The following is a 15983-nucleotide window of genomic DNA, read 5'->3' as shown; positions in this document are numbered from 1 at the left end:
CTGCCAGCATTTTGGGGTCAAGCCTACCTCTTAAATTCAGTGTGTTTGCCCCAAGACTAGCATTCACACACTGAAACAACACAGTTAGTAATCCTATGTGACCAACAGAGGGAAGGGTAGAATAAAAACTACATCTCCAACTACCTAATTATATCTTCATAGTAGGCTGTTATGTATAAAAAAAACAAGTATCCAGCTGGCCTAATCCTTAGATAAGGAGATGAAGAATATTGGGCTAGGAGCTATCTATCCTGCAAAGCTCTGACTTTGAAGAAAAGGGAGTGGAGAAAGGAAGGCCAGGGCACGTTTAAAATTCCTTTTCTTTTAAGCTAATGAATGATTATTCCTATTGTAAATCTTCTTTAGAAGTGGCCATTTTGGTATCAGAGTGAAAAATTGAAACCCCAGGGTGTAGTGATATACTCAGAGCCATGGCAGTGTCCTAGGCTGTCAGTATTGGGTTGCTGACACGTCTGGGAGGCCTATGTCACAGGCCTTGCACTTGAGCAAAGAGAGATCTACTTCCACACATCATTGTGACTTTTCTTTGGTTGTGATGCTTCATCTTTTGTGGCTTTCAGTCCTTTTTTTTTTTCTTCCCCAGTATTTCCAAAATGAAAAATATCTTAATTTGGGGGATGATAAAAGTAAAAAGATGGTAACTACAACAAACATTCAGTGAGTACAAAAAAGTAGAAAGGAGGAAATAAAAATCATTGTAATTCTATTAATCAGAAATAAATATTAACATTGTAAAATAGTAGCTCCTTCCAATCTGTCTTACGTCTGTAGACATATACATATTTTTTAAAAATGGGGTTATATTATGCCGGGTGTTTTTTTTCTCACCACCTTGCTCACTGAATTCAGCACTGTGGGCCTCACTCTCTTTTGCCCATTATCTTTTGTCAAAGCAAATGTGTGTTTTAATGTTTACTGAATCGATCCGTTATGGGATCCACCTTGCCAATGATTTCACATACAGGGATATTTTATTATATGAGCAATGCAGCATCAATTTGCAATTGAGACTGTCCTGGAGAATCTAGGACATGTGGTGATCCTGTGTCCTCCTGTCCTCATGAGCATAGTGGCTGCTGTTCCTTCTCCTTGGGGTGTGTCTTTGTGTGTGTGTGTGTATGTATGAGAGAGAGAGAGAGAGAGAGAGAAAGACTGAGACTGTGTTACAAGCCCTTTGGTACTCCTGGAAAAACTGGAACCCTGCTACTTCCTCCCAAAGTGTTTGACCCCTCCTCCTGTCACTCAGTGCCAGCGACCTTCTGCTCTTTCCCTCTGAATAACTGTGCTCTTAAGCAATTCTAAGCTCCAGAGTAGCTGACTGCCCCTGTTGATCCCTTAGAAACTTCTGGGACCTTCTACATCCATCTACTGCTGGGTCCTTGCAAAATATTTGTCTGTTGTCCGCCCCCCCCCCCCCCCCGCCATACACCCAATCATGCTCCTACATATTCATAACTGTCTCCTCCACAGATCTCTCTTCATTCTCAGGGTGTCCAAGAAACAGTGTCTGCCAGAGTTTGGGTTTTAGAGTGTTTTGTGTATGATGCTTATAGGGAGATTTTTCATTGTAACTCTGGCTTCTGTATCAACTTTTCCCCCCACCTTGGAAGTACAGGGGGTTGGCATGTGCTGCTCCAAGTGCTGCCAGACTATGCCCTAAACCTGGTTTTCTCCTTCCTGAAATACTCTGGGAGGCAATAGGATGCCATTTTATGGTCCATCTCTCCTCCACCTCTGGCAACAGCTCAAGCCTGTGGTCTGTGAGGTTTCATAAGGAGCCTGAACTCACATGCGCTGGGTGCCACCCATGCACTAGGCCTTATGTGGGCTCTATGTTTGTATCACATTTAACCCTTAACACCACTCTGAGTGGAGGGTGGCATTATCTCCATTCTGTTTGAGGTACCTGGAGCTAATTTGCCCAAGATCATACTACTTGTAAGTATTTAGGGTCCAAAGCCAGGCCTTCCAAGTTTCAGAACACTTGAATTCTTTTCACAATTTCCAATGATAGAAGAGTCTACCCTCCCCATCCTAACCCTCTGCTGCTGCCCTCAGAGGCTTTTTGACCCTTTTTTGCTTTGTATGAAAATAGTGATTATTCTTCTAGTACCTGAGACGTGCACTTTTACTCAGGCATCTGTGACCCTAGGATGGTTGTACTCCCCACCAGAGTGGCCTTACTTCTCAATGCTTCCTTCAAGGGGTGTGAGTCCCCGTGGCTCTGGCTGGGCTTCCCAAGCACCAGCTTCCAGCACACCAGTCTCTTGCTCCTCTAGTGTCTCTGATTTGATTTAACTAGTTGTCTTCAGTAGCCTCTCCCCTTAAATGATGGTATTCCCAGAGATCTTTTCTCACTTCCTCTTTCTTCCTGGCTCTCATGTTCATGGCATGGCTGAAGCCTGACTCCCAGGTTGCTGGACTGGCCCTGTTGCCTGGACCCTTCTGTCTGATTGCCTTCCAGGGTCTCCAACCAGATATCCTGAAGGGACATCAGCTGTAGCACATTCCACATCTAGAGTCCCAATTACCTCCTTTAGGGGCTTTCTCCTATCATTTCCTGACTTTGATCCTAATATCACCCTCTGCTGTCATCGATCTTATAAACTGGAGACCTTAAAGACACTCTTTCATTCCATTCTTTCACATCTCATGTTCGGTTGATTTTCAAATCTTGTTAATCAATTCTGCCTCAGAAATAGCCCCCCAATCTTCCTTCCTCCCTCCCTCCCTCCCTCCCTCCCTCCCTTCCTTCCTTCCTTCCTTCCTTCCTTCCTTCCTTCCTTCCTTCCTTCTCTCCCTTTCCCTTTTATTTCCTCTGCTGCTACCTTAGTTCCAGCCCCTCTGATCTTTCCTGGATTCTGTGAATGGCCTTTGAACTAGCATTAGCTCCTGAAAACTCAAAACTGGTGATGTCACTCTCTTCCTCAAGAAAATCTGCAGTTTTACTCATATCTGTAAGAGAAAGTCCACATTCCCTGGCATGGCAGAGCAGACCCTTCATGACTGGGTGCCCATCTCTTCACCTCCAGCTTCACCTCTGCTCACTAGCCTAGCAACCCCCGCTGCCCCCTGAGAGCTGCAGCCATGGGGAGCACCCCACATCTTTGAACACGGCTCCCCTCTTCCCCACCTGCTTGTCGTCCTCCCTGAAGTACATCCATCTGGCAAATTGCTCATTCCTCAGATCCAGCTCAGATGTTACCTCTTGGATGCTGTTCCCTGGTTAGATGTGGCTGGGTTCTCCTCTGTGCTCCCCTACACATCTCTTCATCCATGCCTCCTGGTGTCTGAATATACTTTTGTCTTCCAGACTCAGGTGGGAGCTCTTGGAGGCAATGATGTGCACATGGCACAGTGGCTTGGACCTAGTATGTGGTGAAGGAATGCCACTCTGTTCTCCCCAGGGTTCCTATGACACTCAAAACTCCTCCAGGGTGCACAGGACCTTTTTACTGCTCCCTGAGTAATTTTCTCCTAGTCGTGTCTGACCCCTTGGCTGTGTCACAGGGTGGCTCTAGTTGTCTTACATTTCTCCCCTTCTGCGTGCCTGTGATCCTCTCTTCTCCAGTCCCTACCATCCCTGGAGCACCTCTGTCCCTTGCACTGTCCCAACAGGGAGGATCCGACTCCTCATTGCTTCCTCTGGCTGGTGTGAAGCATTCTTTACTTCCCCAGGCTATTGTTCCTCAAAGTGAGGTCCCGAGAATCACCCACGTAAGGGTAACTCTCACTGCTGGTTTGAAACTTCATCCTTGGGCCATCCCCTAACTCTACTAAGTGAGAATCACTGGGCCCCAGGCCCAGGAATCTTGTGTTTTGATCATTTCCCCCAACTGATGCTGGTGTGCCTTAAACTGTGACTTCTTCCAGAGCAGTGCCTGCCCCCTAATCAGAAAGAACACAGGTTCCTTCACACGAATACCAGAGTGGGAGAGCAGAATTAAGATTGGGGCCTGCTGCAAAGCAAACCCCCTTCCTAGGGAGTCACAGTATAATTAGTACATGATAGGGGAGAGGTGGCCCTAAAACAATGACAGCAACAACAAGCAAGCCAACAGGCAAAACAAAAAACAAAAACAAAAAAACCCCCTAATTTTCACAAGGGCCGACCTTATCCTTCCTTCCTGCATGTTAATATTCTGACAGTTTTCCCTTAACACCGGTAGCCTTTTCTATTCTGGAGCACTCTACGTCTATGTTGATGTTAAGTGAGATGCCACCTGCCTGTTGGGTGCCATGTGGTGGGCCCCCAGCTCCTGAGGGTTCCTGCCCCTGCTTTATCCCCTGCTCTGCCTGCAGCCCCTTTTGCTTCTCTCAGCCATCTCTAACAGCCCGTCTTCTCCCTGTCGCCCTGCAGGGGGGGTCCTCTATGCTGCCACTGTGAAAAACTACCTGGGGACGGAGCCGATTATCTCCCGGGCTGTGGGTCGCACAGAGGACTGGATTCGGACAGAGACCTTGCCGTCCTGGCTTAACGGTGGGGAGAGGGAGAGGGGTGCTCTGGGGGATAGAGCCTGCTGTGACCGGGTGGCCCCAGACTGTGTCTGGGGTATCTGAGGCCACTGGTCTCCCCAGCCCCAGCCTTTGCTGCTGCCATGGCCTTGAGCCCAGCTGAGTGGGGGGACGAAGACGGAGATGATGAGATCTACTTCTTCTTTACGGAGACCTCCCGAGCATTTGACTCATATGAACGCATTAAGGTCCCACGGGTGGCCCGTGTGTGTGCGGTGAGACCACTGTCCCAACTGTCTGCCTGTCATCTTCTGCTCCCTTGTCCTGTCTTTTCCTCTCTGGGCCTCTGTCTTTGTATCTCCTCTGTCTCCTTTTTCCCTCTGCCTTGGATTATTTTCTGGGAGCTTGGGGAGTGTGGGGGAAGGGCTCTGGCCTTGCACTCCCACAGATACCCTTATAACACACTGTCCCCAGGAGGTGGACTAGTGTGGGGGTTAACGGCAAGAGCTGTTGAGAGCTAGTTCTGGGTTCAAGCCCTGCTCCACCTGTTCTGCCTCTGTGACTCTGGGTGGGTTCTTTAGCATCTTTGAACCTCCTCTGTAAGATGAGGTTATTAAATGACCTCTAGCTAGAAGGGTTGTTTTGAGGACTAAATGAGGTGACTTATGGGAAGCACGTAGGGGAATATTTTATAAGTGCTCAATGACCTTGGTCCCCATCATTGTTACTGTGACCCCATCCAGCCCCGTCTCTCATTACCCCTTGTAGTGCTCTGTATCTCCATCCTTGCCTTTCTGTGCATCTGTTTTCCCATCTGTCTGTGTCTGCCCTGAAGACAGGAGGAAACCTATATTGGTGTCCACATGCCTCCCACAATGTTGGTCTTCTAAAGAGAACTTGCCATGCGCTTGTCACCCCAGGGGGACCTCGGGGGCCGGAAGACCCTCCAGCACAGATGGACGACATTTCTGAAGGCTGACCTGCTATGTCCAGGGCCTGAGCATGGCCGGGCCTCCAGTATCCTGCAGGATGTGGCCATTCTTCGGCCTGAGCACAGATCGGAGACCCCCATCTTTTACGGCATCTTTTCCTCCCAGTGGTGAGGGGGCCCTGGTGTGGAGGGGAGTTACAGGGTGGGGCATACATGGGGACGGATGCAGTGTATGTGCTGTCTGCTCCAGAAGGGGTGGGCTCTTCCTGGAGCAGGCAATGTGGCTCCCTTTGTATTTCTCATGGGTCATCTCATCTGATGGGGATGAGTTGCTTCTCCATAGTTCCCTCCCAAGTACCTGGCTCCAACCTGTGGCTCTTACAGGGAGGGAGCAGCTATCTCTGCTGTCTGTGCCTTCCGACCACAAGACATTCGGACCGTGCTGAATGGTCCCTTCAGAGAGCTGAAACATGACTGCAACAGGGGACTGCCTGTCATGGATAATGATGTACCCCAGCCCAGACCTGGAGAGGTGAGGGAGTGAGGGACCTCTTCACTTCACACCTGAATTGCTGCATGAATGAAAGGGCCCAGCTAAGCATCACGGACACTTGCTGGCCCCTGGGAAACTCACCCATCCTGTGCTTCCTCTAGTGTATCACCAACAACATGAAGCTCCAGCAGTTTGGCTCATCGCTCTCCCTGCCCGATCGTGTGCTCACCTTTATCCGGGACCACCCCCTCATGGACAGGCCAGTGTTTCCAACTGATGACCATCCCCTGCTCGTCACTACGGATACAGCCTATCTCAGAGTTGTGGCCCACAGGGTGACCAGCCTCTCAGGGAAAGAGTATGATGTGCTGTACCTGGGGACAGGTATGTTTAATGGTCAAGCAAGTTGCCCATTCAGTGTACGCATGCTCCTGTCACAGAGAGGCTCCCATATATACAGGTGTCAAAGTCCCAGGAACAGTTAAATTGTTATGTCTTGCCACTTGTCTGCTTCCTAGAGGATGGACACCTCCACCGAGCAGTGCGCATTGGAGCCCAGCTCAGCGTCCTGGAGGATCTGGCCTTATTTCCAGAGCCACAGCCAGTTGAGAGTATGAAATTGTATCAAGTGAGTTATAGATTTGGGGGAGTTTGCTGGGGGTACATCTGAGTCCAGAGCCAGTTTGTTACCCTGAGATCTGGGAGATGCAGCACATTCTTCCTCACTCTTTCTATAGAACTGGCTCCTGGTGGGCTCCCGTACAGAGGTGACACAAGTGAACACAACCAACTGTGGCCGTCTCCAGAGCTGCTCAGAGTGCATTCTGGCCCAAGACCCTGTCTGTGCCTGGAGCTTCCAGCTGGATGCATGTGTGGCCCATGCTGGGGAGCATGGCAGGTAAGTGTTGCATTGGTCTCTTGCCTGCTGTTCCAGGGCATTGACCCATCCACATGTTTGTGTCTGTATGTCATCTGTTGAGGTCCCTGGCTGGCCCATTCAATAGAGCATGAGGCCCTTGATCTCAGGGTCATGAGTTCAAGCCCCATGTTGGACATGGAGCCTACTTTATTTTTATCTTATATTTTTTATCTTATCTTATTTTTTGAAAGAGCATGCATGTGAGTGGGAAGTGGGGTGGGAGGAAGGGGCAGAGGGAGAGAGAGAATCTCAAGCAGGCTCCACACTCAGAGCAGAGCTGATGCAGGGCTCCATCTCACCACCCTGAGATCCTGACCTGAGCCCAAATCAAGAGTCGGATGCTTAGAGCCACCCAGGCGGCCCTGTGTGGAGCTACTTAAAAAAATGTTTCTCATCTGTTAACGATGCCCTGCCTCTGTGTGTGTTTGTGTGTATTCTGCTTGTGTCACTTCGGTGTCCATCTGTCAGTTCATACTGACTTATGTGTCTGTCCATGTGGTGCTGCCTCACTGATGCTCTTTGCCTCTCTGTGGGACCTGCTCTGACCGTATGTCTCACCTTTAGGTTGCTATACACTTCTCGGTTTTTATTTTACAAGAGCTCTTGGAAGCATTTGCACAGTTGACTGCTTCCTCTTAGCTTCTTTGCAGTATTCTAGCCTCTTGCTGTCTGTGACTCTGTGTCCTCCTGGATTTCCAGCCTCCCCCACGGTCTGTCTCCTTTAGAATTCATTTCCCATCCTGCTTCTAAATGTGGGTAGTCCTCAGGGTTCAGTCCCTCTCTTAACACTTCCACGCACTGTCTAGATCTTGTTCCCATTACTTTAGTGAACCAGCTGAGTGCCAGTCACCACCACCCATGTGTCTTTGAGCTGTGGACTTCTGTATTTCACCGCCCACCTGACATTCCCTTGGGAGTCTTCACAAGCAGCTCCAGCTGCTCTAGCCAGTCTTAGCATGCACTGTCATTTCTTCTTTCCTTCATGTGCTCTTCCTATGGTTTTTCTCATCACAAAAAAAGGGCCCTCACATGATGAGATGAGCTTTGGATTATACTATATGTTGGCAAATTGAATTTAAACAGAACAACAAAAAAACAAAAATGGGCCCTCCATCCAAGTGAGAATTGCCCGTGCTATATTGCAATGTGTACGGACTCCAGGTCCATTTGTCCCATGCCAGTCTATAGCCACTTCTTCCCATCCCTGCCACTGTCACCCTAGTCCACGCCATTGTCACTTCTTGCCTGGATTACTCTGGCAATGTCTTAATTGGTTTCCTTTTGACCATTGGGGGATCTTGCCATTTCTTTTCCCCTCAGCAGCTAGCTTAAAATTGTATGTCACATTGAAGCAAATCCTTGACATCATACTCATCTGAAATATTTTGATATGTATTTCTATCAGGTAAGGACTTTTTTTCTTCTTAAATTTTTAAAAAGATTTTATTTTTTATTTAAGAGGGGGGAGCATGAGAGGAGGGAGGGGCAGAAGGACAAGCAGACTCCCCACAGAGCATAGAGCCTGCCACAGGACTCGATCCCAGGACCCTGAGATCAAGACTGAGCCAAAGGCAGACACTTAACTGACTGAGCCACCCAGATGCCCCCCACCGCCCCCCCCCAGATAAGGATTCTCTTAAAAAGCAGTTTATTATAAGGAATTTCAAACATTCAAAAGTAGAATAATACAATGAATTCCTGTCATCTGTTGCTCACCTTCACCAGCTATCAACTCCTGGCCAATCTTGCTGCACCAATACCCTCTCTCACTCCCAATTATTTTATAGTAAATCTCAAACATCACTTTATCTATAAATCTGGCAGTATATATTTTTAACACAGAAGGAATTAAAAATAAAACAAAACCATAGTATCATTATCTTACCATAAACTTAATGTCCTGAAACATCCTGTCAGTGTTCCAGTTTTCTCAATTAAGTATACTATAAGGTGGTTGCTTAAGTTAGGCTCCAAATAATGTCCATCAATTGAAGTTGATTGATGTGTTTTTTAAGTCTTTTCAGTTTTATGTGAGATTCCCTTTAATGAACCATTTTAAATTGATGGCTTGGAAAGTACTTTTTTCAAACTGACTTTGAGATTTCCTATGTTGAAGCCCTGTTAATTTACAGTATATTTGTATATATTACTGAACCATAAGGCTACCATAATATTTTAGAAGTAAAAGTACTTGTTTTGGGAATTAGCTTTTCATTAAGAACTTTGATCTAGTAGTTTCTCTTGGGTATAACTTTTAGATGTCCAAGACAAGTATAACTTTTAGATGTCTAGGACTAAGCAAGTGCTTTATTGTTTTGATATCCATTAAAATAAGGATTTCATTGTATACTGTGTACTTGAACCTCAGGATCCATATATATATATATATATATATATATATATATATATATATATATGTATCTCGGGGTATGGGGTATATGTATATGCTAGTATATTTCCTGGTAATACAAGAAATTACCAAGTTAGTATTTTTTAAAATTAATTAATTAATTTGAAGGAGAGAGAGCAAGAGTGCTCCCATGCAAGCAGGGGGAGGGGCAAAGGGAGAGGAAAAAGGAGAGAAGCAGACTCCCCACTGAGTGTAGAGCCTGAGGCGAGGTGAGGCTCCATCCCAAGACCCTGAGATCATGCCCGGAGCCAATATTAAGAGTCAGATACCCAACTGATTGAGCCACCCATGTACCCCACCAAGTTGTTACTTCTCTGTACTCTCTCCTCCACATCTCGACTCATACAAGTGAGAAAGACAGACTATGGAGTTCCTGTGGCTATGTCTGCACATATGGCCTTCCTAAGTTCTCCACTCTCAGCTAGACTAAGCGACCTTGGTTTTACCCAGAAGACTGTAATGTATTCATACCAATCTTGGAACTCATTTTAGGAGCCTTAATTCATGCTGAAGGAGTTCACACTCAAATGGAGTCTGTCTTTGATTGAGGCTTTTGTGTGTGCAGATAGAACTTGGTTTCCATCCATAGCTCGGTAGAGGTCTCCCTCTGGGAGTTTAGAGTGAGTGGTTCCATCCTGCTGTTCCTGTGTCAGACATAGTTCATGCACATCCTTGGAAGTACCAGGATTGTGGTGTTTGAAACAGATCCGTTAGAGGCTAATAGGCATTGACTGTTGTTGGAGAAAGTTCCTATGTAGAGATGAGCAGCTTTTATGAAGCAAAAAGTCCTCTCCTGACCCTCACAGAATTTTGATAAACTTTTATAGAAAAGAAGTTTTTCCTCTTAACAGCAAAAAAGGTTAACTGTAGTTTTTGTGTCCTCCCTCCCCCCCCCCAAGATAAATCCTGTGGTTGTGGATACCCAGATGCATTTCTTGGAACATGTGTATGCGTTTTTAAATTTTATTTTTAAATTTTATTTTTTTTATTTTTTAAAAGTTTTTATTTATTTATTCATGAGAGACACACAGAGAGAGGCAGACACATAGGCAGAGGAAGAGGGAGAAGCAGGCTTCCTGCAGGGAGCCCGACTCAGGACTCCATCCCAGGACCCCATGATCATGCCCTGAAGGCAGACTGAGCCATCAAGGCATCCCTGTATACATTTTTTTAAAAGTACGCCCCAACCACCTTTCCAGCAGACCTACTGCAAATTTAATTCTCTGTAGTTTGCTGGAAATATGTGTAGAATTTGACATGGCAAGTGTCATGAGGAGTAAAAGGGATATTGGGGGAAATTTTATTGGTAAAGAGAATGTTGATTGATAGTTTCAGGAATGATTTATGAGACAGTGGGAGATGTAATTCCATTACAGTACTGAGTGTTCATTGGTACTGAAGAAGGCAGAAGGGGCTGTTGACACTGGATTTACCACGTGTTCTCTTCTCTACAGGCTGGTCCAAGACATAGAATCAGCAGATGTCTCTTCTTTGTGTCCCAGAGAGCCTGGAGGTCTGTATGGTTTAGGGGAATGTGGGTGAAGTGGGTGAAAGGGGGCTAGAATGTTGTCCATTTTGTACCCACTTTAAAAATTGGAAGATATGGCAGCGGGTGACCCATGGTCTTACTGTCTTTGGGAATCCCCTTTTTTCTTTGTCCCCATGGCCCCTTCTTGTATCTGATACCATGCCATATTTCACTGCATTATATTCCAGCTGGTAGCATTACCACTTTTCATGCCTCTGCTCTCTTTCTGCAGAACACCCAGTAGTGTTTGAAGTTCCTGTGGCTACAGCTGCACATGTGGTCTTACCATGTTCCCCAAGTTCAGCATGGGCATCCTGTGTGTGGCACCAGCCCGGTGGAGTGACTGCACTTACCCCCCGGCGGGATGGGCTAGAGGTGGTGGTGACCCCAGGAGCCATGGGTGCTTATGCCTGCGAATGTCAGGAGGGTGGGGCAGCCCGTGTGGTGGCTGCTTACAGCTTGGTGTGGGGCAGCCAGCGGGGCCCCGCAAGTCAGGCCCACACAGTGGGGGCTGGACTGGCTGGCTTTGTCCTGGGGGTTCTTGCAGCATCCCTGACTCTCCTTCTGATTGGTCGGCGTCAGCAGAGACGGCGACAGAGAGAACTTCTGGCTAGAGATAAGGTGGGCTTGGACCTTGGGGCCCCACCATCTGGGACCACGAGCTATAGCCAGGACCCTCCCTCTCCTTCTCCTGAAGATGAGCGGCTGCCCCTGGCCCTGGCCAAGAGGGGCAGTGGCTTTGGGGGCTTCCCTCCACCCTTCCTACTTGATCCTTGCCCGAGCCCAGCCCACATTAGGCTTACTGGGGCTCCTCTAGCCACATGTGATGAAACATCCATCTAGGGCAAATGACTGCTAGTAACTACTGGAGGGGAATGACCATTGAGGTGCTGGGGGTACTGGGCCTGGAAGATGGTCATGGTCTCTGAGCTCTCTTTGGTCTTTGCATAATCACTTACACTTCAGTCTGCCCTCTCTGGACCTGGCTGGGTTCGGGGCCAAGCCTGTGCTTGATTGCCTGATTCCCATGAGAGATCAGAGCTGCTAGCTGCAGTGAATCAGGACTTTCCCCACCTCTGCCCTCTGAACCGGTGTGACCCATTCAGCCTTGGCCCCCTATCTTGGGCCCATTAGTTTGGGGTTGGGGAACAGGACATAGCTCTGACTTTGCCTTCTGGTGGGGCCTGGCTGGAAGGAAGAGCGCTAAAGGTGGTGGGGGGCTAGTGTGCATTAAGTCCTTTCATTCATTCTCTTAGTTTACCTGATTCTCTGTGGGGAGTGCATGATCCCCATGTTGCAACATAAAATCTCTGCCCTGAGATGTCCCCGACCCCAGTTTTCCTTCTTCCTTGAAAGTGTGTGTAAATACACAGGTGTTCATAGGAGGCCTGGCCATGTGCATGAACCACTGGGGCATTGCTCAGGTGTACTCAAGGTGGGACCAGGTGGGAGAAGGTTGGAATGGAGGCCTTGCCTGCAGAATTTCAGACCCTGTAGCCAGTGAAAGAATGCCTTTCCTTTCTAAAAGGAAACAAACCACCACCCCATCCCTATCACCTTCCACAACCCTTCTCTTGAGTAGAGGAATAACTCTCAAAGTGACCTTTTGGGTGGCAAGGACAGCGATACATGTGATCCCATCATTCTCTTTGTTTTTGTCTCCTGGCTGCCACCACTGCCACACACAGCTGTTCCTTTCTCTGACTGGAGTTAAAGGCTGGACTCCCTTCTTTGGCTCCCATTAAAAAAACTTTGTAACATTCTTAAGTATTAAGGGACAACAAAAAGGGAACGGTCCTAGGAAATAGAAATTGCATAAAAATAGGTTTGTATCAGTGACTTTACTCAGGTTGACACCCTTGCCCTAAGTCAGAAGTTCTCCAGCTGGGGTCCATGGACTCCCTGAAATCGTATGCAAAATATTGTCTGTACACGTGAATCTATTTTTATGGGGTGTGGGGGTGGGTGGGTATGGCTTTCATCAGATTCTCAAGGCCTTAACAAAGTAGAAGGACCCTGCCTCCAGGTCACCACAGTGGCTAAGCTGAGGGGGAGCCACTCAGTGGGAGTTCTTCCAACCCCGCTGTCCCTTCCCTGGGGTCAGTCCCTGGACTTGCAGCTGCTGGAAGCCCCCTTGTTTCTCCGGTCTCTGGAAGCTGGACTCTGCGTGTATCTGAAGATATTGTCGACTTCTACCAAACATAGAGACCTCTTCCTGCTTTACAGCTCCCAGATGCTCTAGGCTTCTCCTGCTCTGTTCTGGTCTTGGCCCGAGTATGTGCCTCATTCATCCCTGCTGGGGGACCCCCTTGAGCTCCAGTGAATGATCCAGCCCTTCCCAGTTGAAGTTTTCAGCTCTACTTTCCTTGGCAGCAACCTGTGAACTATTCAAAAGAGTCCCCTTGGGTTTAGGATTATCAGTGGTTTTGCCATTAATGAGTGTTATGATTTTTAGCAAGTAATCTAATGGAGGAACATCGGTTTACTCATCTGTAAAGTGGGGGATAATAATACCTACCTCAGGGTTGCTGCAAGGATGAAATGGGGAAACATGTAAACAATAAAGCACTATCTATACCAGTAGATGTTGTTATTGTAAAAATTGACCTAGGAGGCCATCATCCTATAGCTTAGCCATGGTAACCATGACACATGCAATCAGTGTAAGCCCCGTTCTGTGGGAGGAGGATCATTGCCTCACACAGAGATCCTGTCCTGCGTCATCTCTGGCCAGATCTTGGCTGCCAGTGTCCAGTTTTAGGAGGCAGGACCTGTGGGTTTTACAATCCTCAAGTGTTCCTGAGCTTAGTGATCATACTAGTTCTATAGGAGAATGGAGGAAGTCTTTGTGTGCTTGTGTTTATCCTCACTTTATTCTCTTGAGGTTATGGGTTCCATTTGGGGGGAGGAAGAGAGGTAAGGAGATGTCAGAAGGGCCTGGGGTCTCTTTGAGGAGGAGAGGGACCAGATCACAGTGGCTTTGCAGCATTTGGTCCTTGGACAGTGACTCTGGTTGGAGGAAAATGAGATGAGATATGTAGGAAAAAAATGAAGAGGGAGATAGCCACAAAGATAACAGATCCACCCATTAGTTAGTGTAATGTTCAAGCCCCAAGAATGAGTGATAGTACAGGAATGGGAAGCCAACTCCCAAAGAAATGGTGGGAATAACTGATTGCATGATCTTTTACCTGTGGGGGTATGTGGGAAGGGAGAGGATCTGTTTGTGGCTAAGGGAGCTAAAGAAAGGTGCAGGGTCCATGCAGCAAGAATTGTGAGGATTCTGGCGGCCAGAGATCTCCCTGGGTTCACACATTAAAGCAGCCATGGGGAGGGGGAGGGTTTGGACCTTGTGTTTGTGTTTATCCTCTGGCTCCAAAGACTGCACGCTTTCTGGCCCTCACTCTTAAATCCTCCTCTGCTTTTGGCTGTGGTCCCTGGTCCATAAATTGTGACTCTCGGCTTGCCCCTAACCAGTGCTCTGTGGCTACCCACATGGCCTTACTGAGGGATGCTCACTGTTGACTCTTACAAGCCAAAGGAGCTCCAGTGTACCACTGGCCCTAACCCAGCAGGAGGCTGACTCACTTCCTTTCTCAGGCACCCTCCCTTTCTCCAGCAGTCCCACAAGTTCACTGATGGCTCAGCAATGGCAGGAAAGGGATTCTTTCAGTATCTGCTGCTGGGTCCCGACCCTCCTGGCTACTGTGTCCCTGTCAGAGGAGGGCAGTCATGGCGACAACTGAAGGTTCTTGGTTCACTGCACACAGGTCGTGTCTCAAGGGTCTGGGGATAAGAGTGGCCTTTTCAACTGTAGCAGAGGCAAGGCTGGAATTTTTTTTTAAATCACCCTCACCAACTGAAGGAGAAGCTAGCAATAAGAATAACAAAAAATAGTTCTGCAATTTTAAAATGTAGACCCTTGGTGGGGTCTGGGGACAGACCTCTCTGTGACATGGCAATTTGTGTAGCCAGTAGATAACACGAGCGGTTCCAGAGTGGCCCAGCTGGATTGATGTAAAACACCAGGTCCTGGCTGAGGTAGGGAAGGGCAAATGACAGAATGATCTAGTTCCCCGAGTGAGGCCAAGGATGTTTGGAAGGGTGCAGATAAGAGATCAGTTTTCAGGGGGCTGTTCTAGCCTCTGAGAAGAAATGAGTGTAAGCCAGGAACTCTCTGCCTCTTTTTCAAGGACTCCCAGCCAGGGGACTAAGGTTTTCCCTAGACATAGTGGGCCTGGGGTTTAGAACTACAGGTGAATCCTGGACCTGCCCCCTGGTGGGTGTGGTAATCCTCATTTATGTCAGAGTTGGCATCCCTCTTGTAAACTCAGGCTTGGCCGACCACCAGCGAAGGGTTTTCATTACCTGCAACTGGAGCCATGGTTGGAGCAGGAGGAGTCAGCAACTGATACTGGACCCAAAGACCCACATCTCACTGTCAAGTTCAAGCAAGGACTTTGAGTTGAGGAGGCTTGGAATAAAATCCTCCTGGGACTGGGTTCACACCAGGCACACTCCAACAGTTAAGAATTGAGGAGGCTGATTAGACGTCTCTGGTAGAGGCTTAGGCAGAGAACTTTTGTGGAAAGTCCAGTCCTGAGGCCCTGGGAGGCATACTTCATAGCTGTCAGCTAAGGGGTTCTAATCAGCCTCAGATGGATTTGCTGGAATTCTCTTCCCGGCAAGCCCAAGAATGTCAAGACTTGGCACCCATTCTCAGCATTCTCCTTTTAAGACATGTCATTGTGTGTGAAAGGTAAGCTCCTATTCTTTCCCCCTGAAGAAGCGAGGAGGCAGGAATGGCCCTTCCCTGAGGTGAGGATGGGGGTGACTGTTTTATTCCTTTAGTGACACAGATCTGCCCTCTGCTTCCATGCAGCTTCTCCACAAGCTCTGGAAACAAATGTGTGGATGTTGGAGACAGTCATGACCTTGAGGTTATGGGGAAGTGTCCCCATGTTTAGTGTAGAAGGATGGAGCTGCCTACCTTTTATGTCTGTCAGCTCAAATGATGAACTTCTCATCACTGATCATGGGAACCAGAGACTCTACTGCCCTTTGCTTGGAGCCACACTAAGTTCCCTGAATTCATGTTCAGTTCTAGAGAGAAGGATCACCACCCCAAGATGGCTGAAATAGAATATTTCTCCCCAGAAGTGACTGGGAGCCAAGAAGCAGTTAATTTGATTTATAGAAATAAAGTAAAAAATTTTCTTTTGTACC

The 15983-nt window shown here is 47.8% G+C and overlaps 1 protein-coding gene across 6 annotated transcripts in view; it reads left to right on the top strand.

Annotated features, from left to right (window-relative positions):
- SEMA4F (ssemaphorin 4F) overlaps positions 1-13340 on the top strand; it is a 31365-nt gene extending 18025 nt beyond the window's left edge. For 4 of the 6 annotated variants that reach the window (XM_025453681.2, XM_049095383.1, XM_025453678.2 and 1 more), the window contains 9 exons: positions 4382-4501; positions 4600-4751; positions 5397-5575; positions 5792-5939; positions 6062-6284; positions 6419-6528; positions 6638-6798; positions 10684-10742; positions 10990-13340. In XM_025453681.2, coding sequence (XP_025309466.1) covers positions 4382-4501; positions 4600-4751; positions 5397-5575; positions 5792-5939; positions 6062-6284; positions 6419-6528; positions 6638-6798; positions 10684-10742; positions 10990-11600 — 1763 coding nt within the window. In that variant the 3' untranslated portion in view covers positions 11601-13340. The remainder of the gene's footprint in view (positions 1-4381; positions 4502-4599; positions 4752-5396; positions 5576-5791; positions 5940-6061; positions 6285-6418; positions 6529-6637; positions 6799-10683; positions 10743-10989) is intronic. The other 2 variants (XM_025453679.2, XM_049095384.1) reach the window with 2 other exon arrangements.
- Positions 13341-15983: the final 2643 nt, after the last annotated feature.

This window comes from Canis lupus, chromosome 17, assembly GCF_003254725.2.
Source record: "Canis lupus dingo isolate Sandy chromosome 17, ASM325472v2, whole genome shotgun sequence".
In the NCBI taxonomy this organism is placed as follows: Eukaryota; Metazoa; Chordata; class Mammalia; order Carnivora; family Canidae; genus Canis; species Canis lupus.
This window is presented reverse-complemented; position numbering and strand designations above follow the sequence as displayed.